This window comes from Mustela lutreola, chromosome 1, assembly GCF_030435805.1.
Source record: "Mustela lutreola isolate mMusLut2 chromosome 1, mMusLut2.pri, whole genome shotgun sequence".
Taxonomy (NCBI): Eukaryota; Metazoa; Chordata; class Mammalia; order Carnivora; family Mustelidae; genus Mustela; species Mustela lutreola.
Window position 1 is genome coordinate 247,715,733 of NC_081290.1, and position 21,823 is coordinate 247,737,555.

At 38.9% G+C, this 21,823-nt stretch overlaps 1 protein-coding gene across 1 annotated transcript; it reads right to left on the bottom strand.

The window, feature by feature from the left end:
- Positions 1-844: 844 nt before the first annotated feature.
- TPH1 (tryptophan hydroxylase 1) lies at positions 845-21,063 on the bottom strand. Its single transcript, XM_059137688.1, has 10 exons — positions 20,933-21,063; positions 18,283-18,466; positions 16,136-16,236; positions 12,582-12,649; positions 12,219-12,415; positions 9,854-9,989; positions 8,559-8,685; positions 6,915-7,010; positions 5,551-5,684; positions 845-3,526 (listed from the first exon to the last, which is right to left on the bottom strand). The coding sequence occupies exons 1-10, from the start codon at positions 21,047-21,049 to the stop codon at positions 3,352-3,354; spliced, it is 1,335 nt and encodes a 444-aa protein (XP_058993671.1). The 5' UTR covers positions 21,050-21,063; the 3' UTR covers positions 845-3,351.
- Positions 21,064-21,823: the final 760 nt, after the last annotated feature.

A 21,823-nucleotide genomic window follows, 5' to 3' on the forward strand; every position in this document is an offset into this window, starting at 1 on the left:
ACAAATTTTGGGGAGCCTGAGTTGGCTCAGTCAGTTAAGTGGCTGCCTTCAGCTCAGGTCATCATCCCAGAGTCCTGGGATCAAGTCCTACCATGCGTTCCCTGCTCAGACAGGAGTCTGCTTCTTCCTCTCCCTCTGCCCCTTCCCCTGTTTGTGCTTTCTCTCAAATAAATAAAATTTTTAAAGAAAAAAAAAAAAAAGAATGTGAATTTTTTGTCCATTTACTAACTAGTAAATTTGTCCATTTACTAACTAGTAAAACTGTGTCCATTTAACTAACCAGTTAAATAACAAACTTACAAATCATAAAAGGATATTACATAGTAAAATAAAGACTAGATTGAAATGGACCATAGCATCTTTATTCATTTCCTAGAAATTAATATGTGAACTCCATTATGTGTGCTTTTAAAGAACTCCAGGATTTTTTTCCTTTTTCAGTTTGAAAGCCAACTTAAAAACTAGGTATAATTGTATACATTCTGGTGTGTCATTACTATTAACAACTCTGACAAAACAGGCAGATTAAGAAACACAGGCATTCTGGCAATCAGCTTTTGGAACTTTCTTCAAAAAGTCAGGAAAATACCATCTAAGTCCTTAAGTAAGAAGTCACTGATTAAGAATTATAAACCGGGGCGCCTGGGTGGCTCAGTGGGTTAAGCCGCTGCCTTCGGCTCAGGTCATGATCTCAGAGTCCTGGGATCGAGTCCCGCATCGGGCTCTCTGCTCAGCAGAGAGCCTGCTTTCCTCTCTCTCTCTCTGCCTGCCTCTCCATCTACTTGTGATTTCTCTCTGTCAAATAAACAAATAAAATCTTTAAAAAAAAAAAAAAAAAAAGAATTATAAACCAAACTTTTGGCTCAATTCTGTTCTCATATTGGAGTAAATATTAATATATTCTTAGGTGCTTTGAAGATATATTTTTAAAACGCATGAAAACTCTCAGGACTCCTGATTTACCAATTATCACATATCCAGAGGTTAGAAGAACTGAAATCAATCATTAAATATTTCCATTATCCTGAAGTTATGAATAATAATGATTGTGCTTTAACATTCATTTTAGTGTGCTTTAGTTATAGAGTGGTTTTAAACACCATAATTTTAAAATTCAATATCTATGATCAAAGTTGTATGAAAATAACCAGATATAGTATCTATAAATTGCTGTTAACTGTTATCTATCATGGTTTTCTTACAATAGATTTCTTTGCAACCAGATACACCAACTAAAAAACTAGCGGATCAGTATTTCAAATGATTTTAGATTAGCTAACTTAGATCAATTGCTATCAAAGGTGTATTAATAGTTATACTTAAATAAAATTATATGTATAAATCTGAAATAGCATGAATTACTCTTCCCAATTCTATTTCATTGTATGATAAAGTTTTTTATAATTTGAGGTCTAAAAATGATTAAAAGATCTAGAGCTCTGTTGAAATAAAATATGTTAAATGCTATACAATTTGACTATTCATGGGGGGAGAGTAAAGACACAGTTTTTTAAGTAGCTGATTAAGAATGAAATCTTGGTGGAAAATATGACCCTTAATATATTATTAACAGAAATTACATCACTGGGAGAGGAAGCTGATGGGGTGTCATATTCAGATGATTCTAAGGTTTTTCTTTGTGGATTTTTTTAACCTTTTGAGTTTGAGATACTTGTCAGGGCTACCATGTTGTACTAACCCATTTCATTCTATGTAAATGGTACTATAAGAAGTTGTACAACATTGGCCTGATTTATAGTATATCTAGATGGAAAATATCCAGCAGGCAGCTGGACTTAAGATGCAAAAATTCAAGAAAGATGTCAAGGTTAGAAATGCAAATATGGAAGTCACAGAAAACAAGAATTGAAGTCATGGGGGAACTTGGGTGGTGCAGGTTGAGCATCCAACTCTTGGTTTTGGATCAGGTCCTGATCTCAGGGTTGTGAGATCAAGTCCTATATCAGGCTCCACACTCAGTGCAGAGTCTGCTTAGGACTCTCTCTCCCTCTGTCCCTTGCCACCTTCTAAAATAAATAAATAGATCTTAAAGAAAAAAAAAAAAAAAAAGAATTGAAGTCAGAGATGTGGATGCCATTTCTCATAAAGAGATGGCAGAGAGAGAAGAGGGCCAAAGACAGAAACCGGAGGGAAAGGTGGGGAGGAGAAAAGGGGCAAATGGAAAAGACACAGCACATATTCACAAGTCCAGCTTCATCCTCTTCTAACAGGCCCATTCCCTGTCCTACATACCTAACAGCACATACAAACCAGTCCTTGCCACCCTTACATTTTGGGTGTCAGACCTAAAATGGTCTTCTTCACTTTTCTTATGTCCCATTTCCTCACCCATTTCCCCACCCTCTACCCCCTATACCTTGCCTCCATATTTATGACCTCACCTATACCTTGGAAATGAAGTGCTCAGTGTTGCTTTCCCAACCTTAACTTTGCGTTTCTTTCATCTGTCTCAGTTTGAACTCTCCATTTGACAATGACATCTCCTGCTAACCTGAGGACAAATCCCATCACAATACTCTGCATGTGTAAGTATAGGGCCTTGTATGGTACCCCGAAGTTCCCCTTGGCCCCATGAGTATAAGAGATCATCTAAAACAAAACCAGCATCATGCAGTGCCTTAGAAAGCAAAGGGTCTCACTCAAGGAGGATGGTCACTTGGGAAGGGACTCCCTAGTTCCCTACCAAATAAAGTCCCAAATTATTAGCCTGGGCTTGATGATTATACCCCAACCAACCTTTCCAGATTTAGCTACTCACACTTCCCTACAAGATACCACACATGGAAACTAGACTACTTCCTCTTTACAAGGTAGGCTTCACATACAAAGACCTCTATACTCCTGCCCACACTAGAAGTGGAAAAAGCTGGTCTCCTATTAAATTTAGGGCTGTGAATGTGATCAAGGTTGGCACAAAGCCAAAGATAAGTAAGATACTTTGGAAGTAAGAGGATCTTAGGTAGCAGTATGGGTCAGGTCCATAATACCCTTCCAGGTATTTTAAGTGATCGTAAAGGTCATTTTATTCAAGAAGGATTAGGGAAAAGAGAATCAAACTGGTATGAGATCTCTCTGGGGTGAAAAAAATTCTCTATAAAAAAACAAGGGGTCAGTGAATTATAACGTATACGAATCATATTTCACTAAAGCTGTTACCCTCCAACCATAATAGGTAGTGGAATAGAGTATTCAGGGGCGAATTTTCAAAGAACTGATTAAGGAATAGGAGTGGAGAATATCGTTTGGCTGCTGTCCCTCCACAAGCAGGTCTTCAAGAAAAGCAGGAGCTGGCCCACAGGCCTCAGAATTGGTGCTCAGACCTTCTCAGGATCAGCTGATCGGCTGTCTGCTGACCTTCGCAAGGGCATCACTGACGACATCAAGATCATGCTGCAGCTCGTTCATGGCGCTGGTTATGCTCTTGGTGTCTTTCAAGATCTGAACACTCCGTGTGTATGGATTGTACTTCACTCCAAATGGACGCTTAATTGTTTTGGTAAATTCTCTATTTAAGAAATCAAATAAGAGGCAATCAATTTCCAGGAAGCAGAGGATGAAAACTGAATGAGCAACAGCAAACCTACTGCACACCCTAGGTGACAGATGAATCTTCATCAGTTGTTCACACAACCCATCTGACCTGCTTCCCTACACAGCACATGCAGAGATCCCCTGGAATCCTACACATATAGGAAACCTAAAGTTGTCATAGACACATCTACACCTGCATTGCTAGGAAAAGATCCTGTAGGTGACTTTATTAATGATTTATTACTTTACACATTTCTTGGCTACAGTAAGGAGACCAACTATAGTTGCTTGATCAGGAGACAATGGCACACTTGACCACCTAGTAACACCCCTCAGCTGTGATTTATCTAACTACACCCACACACCAGCATACCCGCACACACACGCACGCGTGCGCGCACGCACACACACACACACACACACACACACACAGGCCAAGAGCAGTCCTGCCTCCTGCACATGGACATTCTTTCTGTTCAGAATGTTTTCCTCTAGCTTTCTCTCAAATGACCTAACTTCTACCCTTTCTTCATGGATTCAAGTCCTGCCCTCTTCATCAAGTCAACATTTGAAACTCTCATTTGGCACCCCCAAGAACAATTGTGTTCAGGACCCCTAGGAACACAGCTGAGGACAACTGTACATGAGTAAGTGCTGAAAAGCAGTTTGCAATCTACCTGGTCTACCCAGGAGGGACCACTTCTTCGAGTCTGTGCAAAGGGACCATATAAGCTAGAGGAAGCCCTGCTGGTATTGTTATTTGGTTCTGGGCCTGGCCCAACTCCCCAGGTATCAGAAAATGTCTGGAAGACAAGGACCATGTCTTCAATCCCCATCTGTCCCACAATGATCTCATAATATGACCTGAGACACCTTCCACCAAATATTTTGTTGATTCTGCTTCTCTGGTCCTTCCTTTCTTACTACGTCTTTCAGGGCCCAGGATCTTATTTTCACCTGAAGTATTACAAAAATCTCCTGAGTAGTTTCTCTGTCTCCAGAGTCTTTCTTTCTTAACAACACACATAGCTGATTAATAGTTAAAGCATAGTGGGGCGCCTGGGTGGCTCAGTTGTTTGAGCATCTGAGTCTTCATTTTGGCTCAGGTCATGATCTCAGGGTAGTGAGATCAAGCCCCATGTCTGTCTCCTTGCTCACTGCAGAGTTTGCTTGAGATTCTCTCTCTCCCTCTCCCTTCCTCCTCCTCTGACTTGTACTCTATAAATAGATAGATAGATGATTGATAGATAGATAGATAGATAGATAGATAAAATCGTTTTATTTTTAAAGTGGTTAAAGCATGGGACGCCTGGGTAGCTCAGTCCTTCAGTGTCTGTTTTCAGCTCAGGTCATGATCCCAGGGTCCTGAGATCGAGCCCCACATCAGACTCCCTGCTCAGCGGAAGCTTGTTTCTCCCTCTCCCACTCCCTCTGCTTGTGTTCCCTCTCTTGCTGTCTCTCTGTCAAATAAATAAATAAAATCTTTTTTAAAAAGAGTTAAAGCATAGCTTCATTGCACCACACTCTTATTTTTCCACCTCCCTTACTTGTTTCATACCCTCCCTTAGCCTAAAACTTAGCATATCTAAATCCTATTTATCCTTCAAGTGCTTTCTCAGATGCCATTAAGCCTTCCCTGTTCCCCCATCTAGAATAAATTGCTCCTGAATAAAATGGAAAACAAAGTTTCTTCTGTATCTCTCTAAGGCTTTCTATGCTGTGACATAGTAATTTGCATATAGTTTATTTTTCCTAATAGATTATGAACTCTGATGGGAAGAAACCAGTTTCTCAATGTATCCGATTCATATATTTAATCACCAAACATCACCATAAACAACATACTCTAAATATTTGTTTGTGAAAGGGAGCTATGTCAGGGGCAGACGTTACCTCATAGGCTTCTAACTATCCAGCTGCTTACTTCTGTGATTTGTTACCATCACTGGACCTATCTTTTGCAGAGGAGAGTGAAGCCATGGGGAAGATATACCTTACCTCATCTTCTCCTTTGCATCTTCAAAGCTTTCAGATACAAAGTAGACATCCTGAAAAGTTGTGATGAGACACTCCTGTTTGCAGGTAATCTTGGGATCAAAGGGCTTTACTTTAGCATGTCCAGAAAGTGAATGCTAGGAGACAGAGAGTCAGCGAATAAAAGAATACTGTCTTACTTCATGGATGACATCCCAGACATAACCACTAGAATCAGCACACCGCTGAGGGCACTGATGTAAGGACCCAACCTACAATTCCAAACTTATTTCCTAAGTCATTATTTGACCCACAATATACTCCAACAAAACAAATGGCTTGCTATTCCCCATAAACACCCCAAGATCATCTCCATGACTTTGTTCTAACACTTTTTCCAGGTAAGAGGCACCCGACGATCTTCATGTATATTCCTGCATTATGACGCCAACTTCCTAGCCTGCGCTAGTTATTTCTGTACGTGACTTGCACCCGCCATCAGGTGGTAGACTCCTGAGAGCAAGAAGTACCACGGATGGTATTTCACACACAACCCATCACTCAGCAAACATAAGATCATTCCTTTATTGGGTAAATAATAATTCTCAAAGAATTCCATAGAATTTAAGAGAAGTTACAGCTAGCACACTAAAAATGGTGAGGGAATAGCAAAATTTTGTAAGCAAAAGCTTTAAAATATTAAAAAAAAAAAAAAAAAAAGATATGTCGTTGGGACACCTGGGTGGCTCAGTGGGTTAAGTGGCCGGCTCTTGGCTTTGGCTCGGGTCATGATCTCAGGGTCCTGGGATCAAGTCCTGCATAAGGTTCTGCACTCAGCAGGGAGTCTGCATTGGGAATTCTCTCTCTCCCTCTGCCCTTCCCCCAGCTTATGTACTTTCTTTCTCCAAAATAAATAAATAAACCTTCAAATAAAATAACATGTCTATAATGTCAACTATCCTCAAAAAAGAGAGAAAGAAATTAAGTAATTAAATTCCACATATAAGGGGGTGCCTGGGTGCCTCAGTCATTAAGCATCTGCCTTCAGCTCAGGTCATGATCCTGGGGTCCTGGGATCAAGTTCTGTGTCAGCCTCCCTGCTTGGCAGGAGGCTGGCTTCTCCCTCTCCTACTACCCCTCCTTGTGTTCCTGCTCTCACTTTCTCTCTGTCAAATAAATAAATAAGGTCTTTTTTTTAAAAAATTCCACATACAAGTGAAAAAAGAAAAATAGGGTATCTGTATAAACCTCGAAAATAGAGAAAATTGTCTTTACTGCCACCCCAAGTATTTTCCATAGTATGCACTTGTTCAAGTCCAAAAACTCTTTCCGGTCATATCAATTATAGTACGTGAACATGGCTATGTGGAAAGATTTATGGCTTTTACCTTAAGTTCACTGATAGAAGAAAGTAACCCCGCACCAAAGACTCGCAGCTGCCCGTCTTGCTTACAGAGACCAAACTCCACAGTGAAAAAGTAGCACTGCAAAAGGACATTGATATTACTTTCACAGCCTGAATAACTCAATTTAAAACAAACAGCAACTATTAGTCACTGACCCACAGTGCCCTGGAAAGAAGTTCAAGATCCCCAGACTGGTTCCCAAGTATTCCTACAACCTGGCCTCATTCTAAACCAGCACTTCTCAAACTGCTGCTCCCAGGACTCTTGCATATTCTTAAAAATTACTCAGGACCCAAAGGACCTTTTGTTTATGTGGATTACAGCTCACTAAATTTATTAGAGTAAAAGTTAAAACTGAAAACATTTACATGTCTACTAATTAATTTTAAAATGTAATAAACCATTTTATGATGACATACCAATCTAACACAAAGTAACTCTATTGCACAACATTTTTTTTATTTAAATTTTTTATTTTTTATAAACATATATTTTTATCCCCAGGGGTTTTGCACAACATTTTAAAAAGGGTCAGGAAAGAAGCATTGTTTTACATTGTTCCCTATCTTTTTAAATGTCTGTCTAGATGTTATTTAATGTCTGGCTAGAAAAACAAGATGGATTCTCATATCTGCTTCTATATTTAACCTGTTGCCCTATGTTGTTTTAGTTAAAGGCTATGAAGAAAACTCAGCCTCACACAGGTAAGCAGTTGGAAGAAGGTTATGGATTCTAATAGTCTTCTCAGATAACTGTGGATATTCTTTGACACTACATCAAAACTCAACAAGTGCTAATTTCTTAGAGTTCAGCTGCAGTGTGGAATCTGAAACCATATCAATGAACTCTAGCTCTTATATTGAAATCCACTTTGCACCCTGAGTGTATATTTCACTCAAGGACCCTGTGCAAGGGTTTCAGGAACACCAGGGGGTCCCCAAACCACAATTTGAGAAGCACTGTTCTAATCATCCAGCCTTTTTCATACTACATCCCCCACCCTATCACACTCTGTTCCAGCTTCTTGTCATTTCCCCAGATACACCCTGCACCTCCTTGTCTTTCCTTGGGTGCCGGTATCCTAAGATCCTCTTCCTTCCTTTCTTGGCAGGTGAAAACATGACCCACCTTCCCTAGGCTAGTCCCGACATTCCTCTTCCATGAAACCTTCCCCAAGCCATTCTTTGCCCTCCCAGAACACTCTTCCTGAATTTCTCTGTAGAGTTTATCCCATTCCAAAATGACTGTCTCCTTAAGTTGTACATAAATTCCTTGAAGGCAGGAACCAGATCTTACTCATCTTTGTATTTCCAGGACAGAGGCTCAAAAGCATCTTAAGCTTCATTTTCAGAGGACTCATCATTTTTACTAAAAAAAGATCTACAAACAATAAACATGATTGAATTCCAGTGTTTCTCTGCCTTTTTTTTAAAGCCCATGTCTCCTTTTGATGAATCTTAAAATTTCACATCCTCCTTTACTGCTATTGAAATTATTTAAATTAAATTAAATATGAGCAAAGATAAACTGTCTAACAGTCACCTTAAATATGTCCTTTTAAATTGACACTCCCATCCCAAACCTGATAAGAATTACTGATCTCTACAGCTATTTTCCACTTTATACCGTTGCGAGTTTTTGAACAGACTCCTCTGAAGCTCCAAGGGAAGCCAGGCCAATTTCTTGGGAGAACTGAGCAAAACTAGGTTCAGCCAAAAGGGGGACATGACCTAAGAGCTCATGGCAAGTATCTCTGAAAAAGAGGTAAAAGTTCGTCACTCTGTGATGCTCATGTCACATATAAACCACGGTCAACAATTCAATCAAACCAAAATCTGATCTTACTTTGATTCAAGTGGTATTACTCTACAAGTGGACCACGAAAGACACTAGTAATTTACTGAAGAAACTATTTCGGTTCAAAACTTAGACCACTTACAAACAAGATACCCATAGATATGTCTGTCCCACACCCCAACCAAATCAGGTCTCTGCTCAAATGTCACCTTCTTAGTGAGTCCTTGTCTGATCACACTTTTCAAAATTGAAACCCTCCACACATCCACCACATTCCCCTTTCTCTGCTTTACTTTTCTCAGTGGCACTTATTACCATTGATTGGTGATATTAAATATATATATTTACAGGGGCGCCTGGGTGGCTCAGTGGGTTAAAGCCTCTGCTTTCGGCTCAGGTCAGGAACTCAGGGATCTGGGATTGAGCCCCGCATCCAGCTCTCTGATCAGCAAGGAGCCTGCTCCCCCCGCCACTTCACCCCCCCGCCGCCTGCCTCTCTGCCTACTTGTGATCTCTGTCAAATAAATAAATAAAATCTTTTTTTTAAATAAATATTTTTATTTATTTATTTGACAGAGAGCACAAGTAGGCAGAGAGGCAGGCAGAGAGAGGGGGAAGCAGACTCCCTGCTGAGCAGAGAGCCCGATGCAGGGCTCGATCCCAGTACCCTGGGATCATGAACTGAGCCGAAAGCAGAGGCTTTAACCCACTGAACCACCCAGGCGCCCCAATAAATAAAATCTTTAAAAATATATATATATATATTTATACAGATATAAATTTACATATATTATATATTTATTATATTTATATATATTTACTTGTTTATTATCTCTATTCCCACTGGAATATAAATTCTATGAAGGCAGAAACTTTTGTCTGATTTTTTTATACTCCCTATGCTTACGCTAGCATTGGGCACCTAACAGGTAACAGGCTGTCAATTAAAAATAGTAATGATAACGGCTAACATACATAGACCATGGAGCGTGTATTATGTGCCAGGCACTGTTCCAAATTTTTTACACGTGTTCATTCATTTAATTGTCACACCAGACTCCTGAAGGAGGTACCATCACAACAAATAACTATTTGATGAATGAATACTAAACAGAAGTACTCACGGCTCTGGGGTATAGAGAGGGTCAGAACTGTGTCTCACGTACTGTGTGCAGTGGAAAACCCGGAAGGCTAAACCTGATAAGAAATCTCTTGGTGACAGGTAACCAGCCACGGGACGGATGGAAAAACCAGTGCGCTCTGCAAAGTAAAAGAGAAAATGAAGAAAATCTTCACCTCAACAGACCATTTTCTGCAACATTTTAATTCTGCCAGTGGTACCCGGTAGCATTTTATGGGAAAAGATGGAAACTAAACGTACCTGTGTGTACTATGCAGAAGTAATAATTTTCAAGTGCTTACGGTGGGTTAGGCAATGCATTAGACCTTACATATTATATCTACTTTCATGTTTACAATTTGAGATGAAGTTTACTCTCCTCATTGTGACAACTATTAAACTGAGGCTCAGAGAGTCGATAATGTGCCCAAAGTCACACCGTAAATGATAAGGGTAGAATGAGAGCCCAGGTCTCCTTATATTATACCTCACTCTCTCCCTAAAGGATTTAGGATATCTCCTAGACAATCTTACTTCCTTCAAAAAAAAAACAATTTAAAAACCAAAAAAATAAAAAAAACAAAAACATCAACAACAACAAGATCTATTAATTTAGATCAGAACCACTTTTTAAGCTATACCACTTTTAGCCAGTACTTTCTCTTGCAAAGTATATTTTATCTAAATTGGATGTTGCACTTCGATTCCCAACAGCTATGGCTGCTTGCCCTCCATAGAAGGGGCCAGCCAATAGGGCAGCAGTGACTCAGGGGATAAGTTCAACGCCTGTCATTCATTTCAAACCCTGGCCCTCTGCTCTTCCACTTCCACCCAGTTCCTTTTGTACTTGGATTTCCCCACTCTGATGGGTGGATTTCATAGTCCAACAGAACTCTCCACAATAATGGAAATGCTCTACAGCTAGGCTACTCAGTAAGGTAGCCACTAACCACACGGGGTTATTAAGCACTTGAAATGTGGCTACTGGGGCTAGGAAACTAACATTTTGATTTACCCTAACGTGAATTATTTAAACAACCACATGCATCTAGGGGCCACCAAATTTGATAGTGTGAAGAGCGCTTTCTAACCAATGTTTTGTTTGAACAATCATTTAGGTTTGGGTTTCCCTCTTTGACAATTTCCCCTGAAACACCTTTAGCAACCTGTTCAGCAGCCAGCTCACGCTCCAGACCCCAAGTGAACAGCTTTCCATTTTCTATCCCTAGCAAAATACTTCCTCCAAATCTCAAGCAAATTTAACGTGATAACTTCTACAGCATATGCTTGCCCATCTTTGTCAGACCCATATGTGAGGTCATGTGTGTTGGTTCTCTGTCATCCTAATCACTTTTTTAAAAAATCTACTCTTTATAGGAACCATTTATAGGAGTTCTTCTCTTATAAAACAATAGTGCATTTTTCCTGCTTAGTTTTTCTTAGTTTTGTGCATAGTGGTTGACTAACAAGAATAATGGAGTCAAACAGATATGTAGGTATTTATGATGGTCTATGTAAGAAATTCAAAGATAGAAATTTCAGACCATGATGGAAATAAACATGAAAAACATAACTTCTATTTGTTCCCTAAGGTTCTAGTCTGCTGAGATCAAGGGGGATATTTATTTTTCTTATATATTGTAAACCCTGGAGATCACTGATCATTTTACTTCCTGTACTAGCTAGAAAAAATAAGGAAGCCTGAACCAAATAAGCAGGAAGAACTAAAAGGAAAAAAACTGTTGATGCTTCTTTGTTGATGCTTCTATTAGCACATCTTCTTCCTTGGGAGAAAGATGGGGTCTTAGGGTGGAAAGGAGCTTTGGAGACCATTTACTCCAGTCTTCTCCAAGGAGCCTGAGTGTTCTCTACCACATCCCTGACAAGTGGGTGTAGAACTTTTGCATGAAAACCTCCAGGGGTGCAGAAATCTCATGAGCCTGTTCCATTTTCAAATGGCTCATTTAACAAGGTCCTCTCCATTTTGAGTTAAAAGCTTGTAGTTTCTATCCAACTGTCATTTACTTTAGGGTCACATAGTATTCCCTCTATTACATAAGATGATCAGCTAGTATTTAAATAAAGCTATCATGTCCCCTATATCTCCAGGTGAAGCATCCTAAGAGTCCTTCAAACTTTACTTATATATTTTCCAAGCCCCTTATAATTCTGCTCACTTCTCCACATTCACTCTAGATTATAATTGTCCCTCTTCAAATGAGATGCCCAATACTGGGTCCAATACTCCAGGACACAGTAAGGAAAATTCTGACCTCCCATACACTTGAACTTTTTATTCCTCTATTAAAAATTCTGTCATGATCACAACAGAGCTCAACATACCTCTTACAAAAAATTAAGCATATTACCTTTTAAAAAGTTTGAGACATCTTCCAATTGGGGGATATTATCTTCCCGGTATCCACAATATTTAGAAAGCAAAGGTAAGTTTTTGAGATACTCTCTGCAGGCATGGGTTGGGTAAAGTTTGTTGAGCTCTCGGAACACAGTTCCCCAGGTCTTAATCTCCTCTTCAGTGAATTCAACTTTGGGAATGGGGTCTCCACTAGTGAGACATACAGAGTTATTTTGAATTAGCATTCAGTAAAAAATAGTATTTATCTTTTATTTGTTAAATGAGCATAGTCTACTCTGTTCATTTTCAAAATGAATAGCATAGTCTACTCTATTCATTTTCAAAATTGAGTAAGTTATTTTTATAATATACTTACTGTTTATAGTTCATAGCCAAGTCTGCAAAATATTTCCGTCTTTTACGGTAAACATTGTCTTTGAAGCCCTGATAATTAAAGAAAAGTTTAAAAATATCCATATTTTAAAATGTTGACAAATGATATTTAGGGAACTTTTCATTATTACTCAAGTTACGATATTAAAGGACTACATAATTGTAATTTTGAGCAAGCACTGTTTAGAAATGTATGATTATTTTTATTTTAAAGGCAATCTTATGGGTGAGGGGGATGGGATAAGTGGGTAATAAGCATTAAGGAGGGCATGTGATGTAATGATCACTGGGTGTTATATGCAACCGATGAATTACTGAACTCTGAACATCTGAAACTAATGATACACTAAATGTTAACTAATCAAATTTCAATAAAATAAGTTAATAAAAAAGGCAATGTTATATGAAAGCTTAATACTATAATGGCTACTAAATAAAAGATACTATAGATACAAAGATACAAAAATCTTATAGTGGCTACAAAAATAAAATGGTTTGAGGAATAAGAAAAGCATCATCCTAGTTAAACACACAACTCTTTTCCAAATATGAGATTTTTTTTCTTAATCATTTGACATCTTCAGCTATATTTTCCTGTAATCATAATTCATAATAAAATGGTAACTAATAATACATGGAGTCATGACAACTAAATCTAGCCTTAGATTTCATCACAAAATGCAAACATATTCATATTTGCTAAAGCAAACAATAATAATAAAAAGATAAAATAGTAACATTAGAATTTATACCTAGAAAATATTTTTTTAAAAACCAAACAGAAAAAATAAGACTTCAAAAAGCAAAGCCCAGGGAGTGGCTGGGTGGATCAGTGGGTTAAAGCCTCTGCCTTAGGCTCAGGTCATGATCCCGGGGTCCTGGGATTGGAGCTCTGCATTGGGTTCTCTACTCAGCAGGGAGCCTGCTTCCTCCTCTCTCTCTCTGCCTGCCTCTCTGACTACTTGTAATCTCTGTCTGTCAAATAAATAAGTAAAATCTTAAAAAAAAAAAAAAAAAAAAAGCAAAGCCCAGGAGAAAACAGCCAATAATGCAAAACAGGAAAAAAGGGGAAGACCCCTGAATTATCTCTCTCTAAAGAGAGAATTATTTTTCTTTAACACAGATTTACAAGCCCCTCCTATGCACCTGGCCTTGTGCTAAAATCCAGAGAAACAAACAGGAACAAAGCACAACCTGGGTCTTCAGGGAGTTTACATCAACCAATTGTTATGAAACAATATGCTAACTGCCTTAATAGAGATATGCCCAAAATGCCACTGAACTCAAAAGAGAAACTCCTAATCCAGAAAAGTAAGTAGGGGGTGGTCAGGAAGGGTTTCCCAACAGTGACTCCCAAGCTAAGTCTCAGAAAAGGAGCGGGGACAGCTAGGTGGGAAAGGACAGAAAGGATAGCATCCGTGTCAGTGCAGCAGTGACAACCAGGAAACTGGGACTGAGGAAATGGGAGCTGGAGCTTGGAGAAGGAGGTGGAGCCTGGCGTAGACTAGTTTGAGGTCTGCTAGTCAGGGTCTGAAACAGCTTGGATTTCAGTCCTTGGGTGATGGGAAGCCATTGGTGATTTTTCAAAAAAAAACACAGCTTTATTGATATATAATTCACACACCATAAAATTTTAAAGTGTACAGTGTCATGATTTTAGTACAGTCACAGTGTTGAGCAACCACTTCCACTATAATTTCAGTTTATCCGCAGAAGAAACATCACACTCATGCACAGACTCCCCACTACTTCCCTTCATCTCCAGCCCCTGGCAACCATTAATCTACTTTTTGTTCCTATGAATTTGGGTATTCTGGATATTTCATATAAAAGGAATCATAAACACATGGTCTTTTGTGACCAGCTTCTTCTATTATCACAGTTTTCAAGGTTCCTCCCTGTTGTAGCATGCATGTATCCGTATTTTGTGTTAATTTATGATCACTAATATTCCATTTTATGGACTTACCACAATTTACTGATCTGCTTATCAGTGGATGGACATTTGGGTTGTTACTACTTTTTTGTTACTATGAATTAAGCTGCTATGAAAATTTGTGTACATGTTTTTGTATGAACATATGCTTTCAATTTTCTTAGGTGGGTACCTAGGTATGGTTGGTGAGTTTTAGGCAGAAAAGGGATAATGCTCATACTGAAGTTTTAGATCATTCTAGTGACTATGAGGAGAATGGGTTTGAGGTGGTGAGTTGGAGGGCAAGGGATCAGTTAAATGTATGATAGTAGGCATAAATAAGGAACAAATTTAAGCAATATTTAGGAGGTAAAAATCAGTAGCACTTGGTAGTAGATCAGAAAAAATTATTTAGCCACCTCTCCATAAACATGCTCTGGATTTTCTTACCTCTGAACCTTTGCTCATGTTACAATGAACTGTCCTTTCTCCCCATCTCTTTCCTGCCAAACTCTTTTAAGACTGTGTTAAAATGTTGCCTTTCTCTGAACTCTTCAACTAGAAGTGTTTGCCTTCTTATATACACCTCAAAGCAATCTGTTCATTCCACTTAGGACTTTTCACAATTTAATCACATGCTTATTTATAGATGTGTGCTTTATTTTCCAACTAGACTGCAAATGCTTTGAGGGCAAATACAATTACAATTAATAAATTGCTTAACGCGATATTATAGAAAAAAGGGTAGATCAGCTGAGGGCTCTCTAAGGCAATATGCAGCCAATGAACAGATCTACTAAGTGGCAGATCAAAGACCCGCTGCATACAACTCCAAAATGGCACTCTTTTTTTTTCTCGACCTTCCCAGAACCCTACGACTCCATAGGCAACCCTAATGCTCTGGGCTTGCTAATTCTCCAACTCATGCCTGTACTATGTCTCGTATAATTTTCCAAAGAAACAACTTCCCAGTTCATCAACTGCCTAATAAATCAGTCCTGCCGGACACCTAGTAGTAAGTATTTCTCCCTTATCCTTACCTGCCCCCCTCCCCATTTCCAATAATCCATACCCACTTAAACAAAAACTGCTGCAGATACTGTCTTCATTTTAGCAGAATTCTTGAGAATTCTATTACAGAGAAGCTCTTATTAATAGGAATGCCATACATGGGACAGGTGTTTCAGAGCTAATGAATTTAGATGCTCTTCAGACATTTGTTGGGATTCCACCAATGTGGAAAACTACGGGCACTTCCCAAAATCCAGATTAAAACCAGATCCCATTTGCGGCGCCTGGGTGACTCAGTGGGATAAGCCTCTGCCTTCAGCTCAGGTCATGATCCCAGGGTCCTGGGATTGAGCCCCACATCAGGCTCTCTGCTCAACTGGGGGCCTGCTCCCCTTCCCTCTCTCTGCCTGCCTCCCTCTCTGCCTACTTGTGATCTCTGTCTGTCAAATGGATGAATGGGATCTTAAAAACAAAAAACAAACAAAAAAAAACCACCCAGATCCCATTTATTCTGGAATAAGCATGTTCTCCCAAAAAAAAGAAAAGAATTTCCCCTAATTTTTAGTTTGCTTTAAATTATTTTCATGGAAATATTTATTAAAAATATTTACAGGATGATCGGCATCCAGTTCAGATCCATACATCAGAACTCTGTTGGCACAATGGTCCAGGTCAGAAACCTTCTTTGGAAACCAAGGAACAGTTTCCATACCTGCAAAATACAAAACCACTAACAGTTGAAGAGATGATCTGAAGGCAATAAGAAAGAAGAAATTAAGAAAGTCATAAGTACATTTGGATGAATTTTTTTTATTGTAGCTTGTACTTTGAGGTAAAATTTACATAAGTAAATTGCCCTTTTTCTAATAAGTAAAATTCATTCAAAATTTTTAGTTCAAAGAAATTTTTGAGCCTTGATTTCCTAAGCATTGGAGAAATGCTATACTTCAATAATAGAACTAAAGTATCAAAAAAAATGTATAAGCTACATATTAACTATCCTTTTCAAAAAAGCAGAATGAGGTGCTAATTCAATGAGAATTTTGAATGTTTCTTTTCATTGATGCAAAGGCTTTTAGAGATCTCTGATGCCTTTGTCACTTTGATCCCTCACCCCCTCACCTTCCCTTGAGATACAAGCCCTCCTGTAACTCTGGGCATTTGCACCTGCTGTTCTCCTTCTCTCCCCCCCCCCCACACCCACCCCCACCCCCCGCCCCCACCCTTCTATTTTCCTAAGAATATCCTTTTCCTCCTTCAAGACCCAAATCAAATGAACCTTCCCCAACCCTGTAGGTGGAGCTAATTCTCTGTCCCTAGGGCTCTGATTCTCTGACACTGATCTGCTTATATCTGTCTTATAGGAAAGATCGGGAAGGACTCTAGGGGAAGGGCTATATGTTTGTATCCCTGTTTCTTCTGTAGAAATAACTGACATAAATCAGTATTCCCTAAATATCAACTGAACCATTTAGCCCCTAGAAAACTCCTCATTTTACAGATGGGATAATTAAAGCTCAGAGAGGTAGTTTATCCAAGGTAACTCATCTCTGTTGGAAGAGAGAGGACTAGAATTCAATTCACCTTGTTCCAGCCTAATGCTCTTTTTAACATACACAAAAGTGATAGTCAAGTAGATTTAACCAGAAATACCACAGGCGCACAAGTCACTCAAAATAGACAGGAGCAGAGTCCTAGGCTCCTGCCCCACCAGCTGTTAACCCTTTGGTTATTTGTAGTGGGCCCGGGACATGGAGGGTAGCATCTGGAGCACACAGCCTTCAGGCATGGCGGGGTGTGCAAGGGACTCGGGGAAACAGCTATCTGGCACTCATGAATAGAAGCATATTATTATTTTAATAACTTACACAGCCATACAAATACATAACAAATGAGTATCAGCCCTGATTACACCCCAGTACTGTGCATGTTCTAAGGGATTATTCTAAATTATATACTATATACAAAACGTGGTTCAATTATCCTTTTATCTTTTGTCCCAAGGATTTTTCCACAACAGAAGTTCTTAGCCACCTGAAACTTTAGGAGGCTTTGTTGCTTTTCACTTGCTTTTGGTGGGAGTGGGGAAAGGGAGGACTGTCTAAAGAGTGTATTCACGGGGCGCCTGGTTGGCTCAGTGGGTTAAAGCCTCTGCCTTCGGCTCAGGTCATGATCCCAGGGTCCTGGGATCGAGCCCCACATAGGGCTCTCTGCTCAGCAGGGAGCCTGCTTCCTCCTCTCTCTCCCTCTCTGCCTGCCTCTCTGCCTACTTGTGATCTCTGTCTGTCAAATAAATAAATAAAATCCTAAAAAAAAAAAAAAGAGTGTATTCACATCATAGTTGTGAGCAACTGTCAATATTCTCAACAAATTTGAATATTCACTTCATATCTGCCAGATGCTAAGTAAGCCCTGTGGGAATTTCTAAGTGCTCAGGAATTGTAAATTAAAGGTTTGTGAAACTAAGAAACACTTGATGATTTGGAAACTGATAAAACTTAATCAATTTCCAACCATTCTGAATTCTTTCTGATACCCAGTGTTTCCCTTTCACTTCTCTCACACTTGATAAAATGTTACTTCATAAGTGTTTTATAGTATTTTGAGCAATTACATCTTGGGCTCCCTTCAGTACCAAACTAAGGAATTTGAAGAGACAGTGTTTTATTTTTATGTTCATGCCTTCAAGATAAATATAAGATTGGACATACTTTATGTACTTAATCTTCTGAGTGGGATTTTCACTTTTCAAACTTACCATCTTCCTTCACAGTAAAATTATCTGGTGGATTCACAGAGAGAACGTTAGTATGGGACTTCAACAGATGAAAAATGTCATTCAACTGTTCTCTGTTGATATCACAGTCCACAAAAATCTCAAATTCTGAGTTTCTTCTCTTTGATTTCCGAGACTCGATATGTAACAGGTTCACATGCTTCTCCTGAGTAAGGCAGAGAGTAAAGACACATATGACAGCCTCAAGTGGTAACAGTCGCTGAGCTCATTACTTTCACTGCCACTAAAAATCAATTCCACACTTGCCATCATAGTCAAAAGAGAAAAATGGTGTTTTTATTTTTTTTTAAAGATTTTATTTATTAATTTGACAGAGAGAAATCACAAGTAGACGGAGAGGCAGGCAGAGAGAGAGAGAGAGAGGGAAGCAGGCTCTCCGCTGAGCAGAGAGCCCGATGCGGGACTCGATCCCAGGACTCTGAGATCATGACCTGCGCCGAAGGCAGCGGCTTAACCCACTGAGCCACCCAGGCGCCCCGAAAAATGGTGTTTTTAATCCTGCCAACAGCAAAATAACTCCCCCTAAATATTATTACTGTTCAAAAAAGTTTGAAAAATTTATCACACCCTCCAGAAACTAATAAAATAACACCTACTAGAAGGCCCTCAATTGTCAGAACTGAACAATCTCAAATCAAAATGTCAATTCTCTTAGATAAAAAGAAACTTTCAAAAATTGATCACAAATGAAAGTGTTTTCAAAAAATGATATTATTGTTAGTCCTTTAGAAAGGAAAGATTCTTTGTGAATATGCACTTAATAAAATTAGACGAACAGGGGCGCCTGGGTGGCTCAGTGGGTTAAGCCGCTGCCTTCGGCTCAGGTCATGATCTCAGGGTCCTGGGATCGAGTCCCGCATCAGGCTCTCTGCTCAGCAGGGAGCCTGCTCCCTCCTCTCTCTCTCTCTCTCTCTGCCTGCCTCTCTGCCTGCTTGTGATCTCTGTCTGTCAAATTAAAAAAAAAAAAAAATTAGACGAACAGCTTGAACAGTGTCTTTAATACCTCAAATCTCTTAAGCTACAAACTTAGTAACCAGCTGAAGCAGATTACTTCTTCTGCTCTCTTCCCATGCCAGCCCAAACTGGGTGCCATATGTGCAAACCTGTGGGAGGAGGATATCTTCTCTTACCAACTTGGATAGCTGAGGACCAGCACCGGTGGCATAATAATGAAAAATAAGAACCCATTACTCAACATCTAAAAAAATGAGATGAGAATAGCTGATTTCCAATACTAACCAGTTCAATTTGGATTAACTTGGTGAACACCTAAGTAGCCAGGTAAGAACTGTGAAGTATACAAAGAAAAGCACGTCAAACAAGGAGTTTATCATCTAGTTGGCTACCACAGGAAAGGCTAAAAGAAAACACAAGTAGTAAGTATTTAGGTGCAGAAGATGTTCTGGGAAAAAGCATTATGAGCCAGAGAAAGTAGACATTTTCATGAAGCAGACAGGAACTGAGATGAGTCTTAAAGAACAGATAGAGTAGGAAGACAGAAGGGTAGAAGGAGGATTCCAAACAGGAAGAACTGTAGATGCAAAGATGGAGATGAAGTAAGAATTATTAGGAGCATGAACCAACAAGAAAAAAGAGTATCAGGGATGTTGGGAAAACTGTCGGGACAACATTAAAATAAAAAGTTTCTGCACAGCAAAGGAAACAACCAATAAACCTGAAAGGCAACTTACTGAATGGGAGATGATACTTGCAAATGCCGGATATATAAAGAGTAGTATCCAGTGTATAGAAAGAACTGATACAACTCAACACCCCAAAGACAATTAATCCAAATTTGAAACCAGTAAGACAATACTTGATAACATTAACCAAGTTCTGGTTTCCTCACTTGTAAACACATGGATTTGTAGATACCCTGTTTTCTTAGGATGGATTTATCGGGGCAGGGGTGCACCTGGGTAGCTCATTTAGGTAAGCCTCCAGCTCTTGATTTTGTCTCAGGTCATGATCTCGGGGTCATGAGCTCAAGCCCTGCATAAGGCTTCACGTTGAGCACTGAGCGTGGAGCCTGCTTAAGATTCTCTCCCCTCACTGCACACCTCCCCAGCTCATGCATGCATGTTTCTCTCAAAAAAAAAAATTAAAAGATGGATTTATGGAAGTGGAATAACTGGGTCAAACTACGTGAACATCTTAAGGTTCCTAATACATATTGTTTCCCTACACATTATGCCAATTTACTCTTGCAACAAAGGTGTTTTTAAGTTCCAAGTGCATTGAAGCTTTGACAGTAGGGAACACTATAATTTTGGAATCTTTGTTATTTTGCTCTATTAAAAATACCATGGAATATATTACCAATGTCATTAAATAATATTAAAATTTAATATTCTATTTAATTAAAACAAAATCAAAATCTGCTTCTCAGAAATCTGTGAAGTGAATCCTTCCTCCCATTTGTGTCTTCTTTTCTGTAAATGGTTTGTATCCCTTGCCCATTTGTTAGAATTGAGCAATATTTTATAAACTTAAGTGCTTAAGAAATTTCTTCCATCCATCTCCAAAGAATTTACAGTAATTTATATTTTAAATATAATTTTAGAGACTCATTTGAGAAGATGATTATGCAAAAACCATGGAAAGTGCTTACCTGGAAAATTTTCAGGGCTTTTATGAGTCCACCAACTTCATTCTTCAAGGAAAAAATGAGGGTTGCTCTCCCTCTTTCTAAGGAATGGTCTTTATTTTCCTTATTGTCTTCAATCATGGTGAATTTGGTGTAGTTCTTTAAAAATGAAGTATGAAAACAGAAAGAGAGCTCTAAAAAAAGAAGTTGTGCAATATAGACTATATTTGATAATATTTGAAACCAGTAAGACAATACTTGATAATATTACCCAAGTTCTGGTTTCCTCACTTGAGAAACATGGATTTGTAGATACCCTTTATAAGACTATAATGAGACCAATGTAAGATAAAACATGGCCTAACATAGCTTTTAGGATATAATGAGCATACAATGCATGTTGCTAGTTTCCTTTTTTCTTTTTTTTTTCCTAATCCAATCCCTTCAGGGTGTAATTCATGCCCACTGGCTTCCTGCAGTTCTCCTACTGTGGCCTGAACTGGGCACTCCTCCTCTATGAAGCCAACTTCTCTCCCCGCCCCCCACAATTTCAGCACTTTATTATACTGGGTCTCTAGTGTTTTACTGATGCATGTCTTGTCTTTCAACAAGACAGCAAGCCCTTCAGAACAGGGACACGTCCTTCTATTTCTTTTGTAAATTCAAGAACCTGGCAGCTCTCGACACATGGGGGACCACAAGGTCCCTTAGCTATTTAAGGCACCAAGAAAAGACTGGGATATATAATTCAATGTTTACTTTTTGACTCATTGATTTTTAAATAAAAGCTGCTTAAATATTTTTAGTTTTGTCAATTTATTCTCTATAACTAAAACAATCTCTATGCCAAATGCTTTAAAACCAAAAATCTGGTTAAACTTAATAATAGTCTGGATTTTTTCTGTGATTCAACTG

Coding starts and splice junctions, on each gene's coding strand:
- TPH1 (XM_059137688.1), bottom strand. CDS start 21,049: ATGATTGAAGACAATAAGGAAAATAAAGACCATTCCTTAGAAAGAGGG. Junction 12,416..12,581: donor TTGGCTATGAACTATAAACA/GTAAGTATATTA, acceptor ATGTCTCACTAG/TGGAGACCCCATTCCCAAAG. Junction 5,685..6,914: donor CTTCTATCAGTGAACTTAAG/GTAAAAGCCATA, acceptor TCTGTCTCCTAG/CATTCACTTTCTGGACATGC.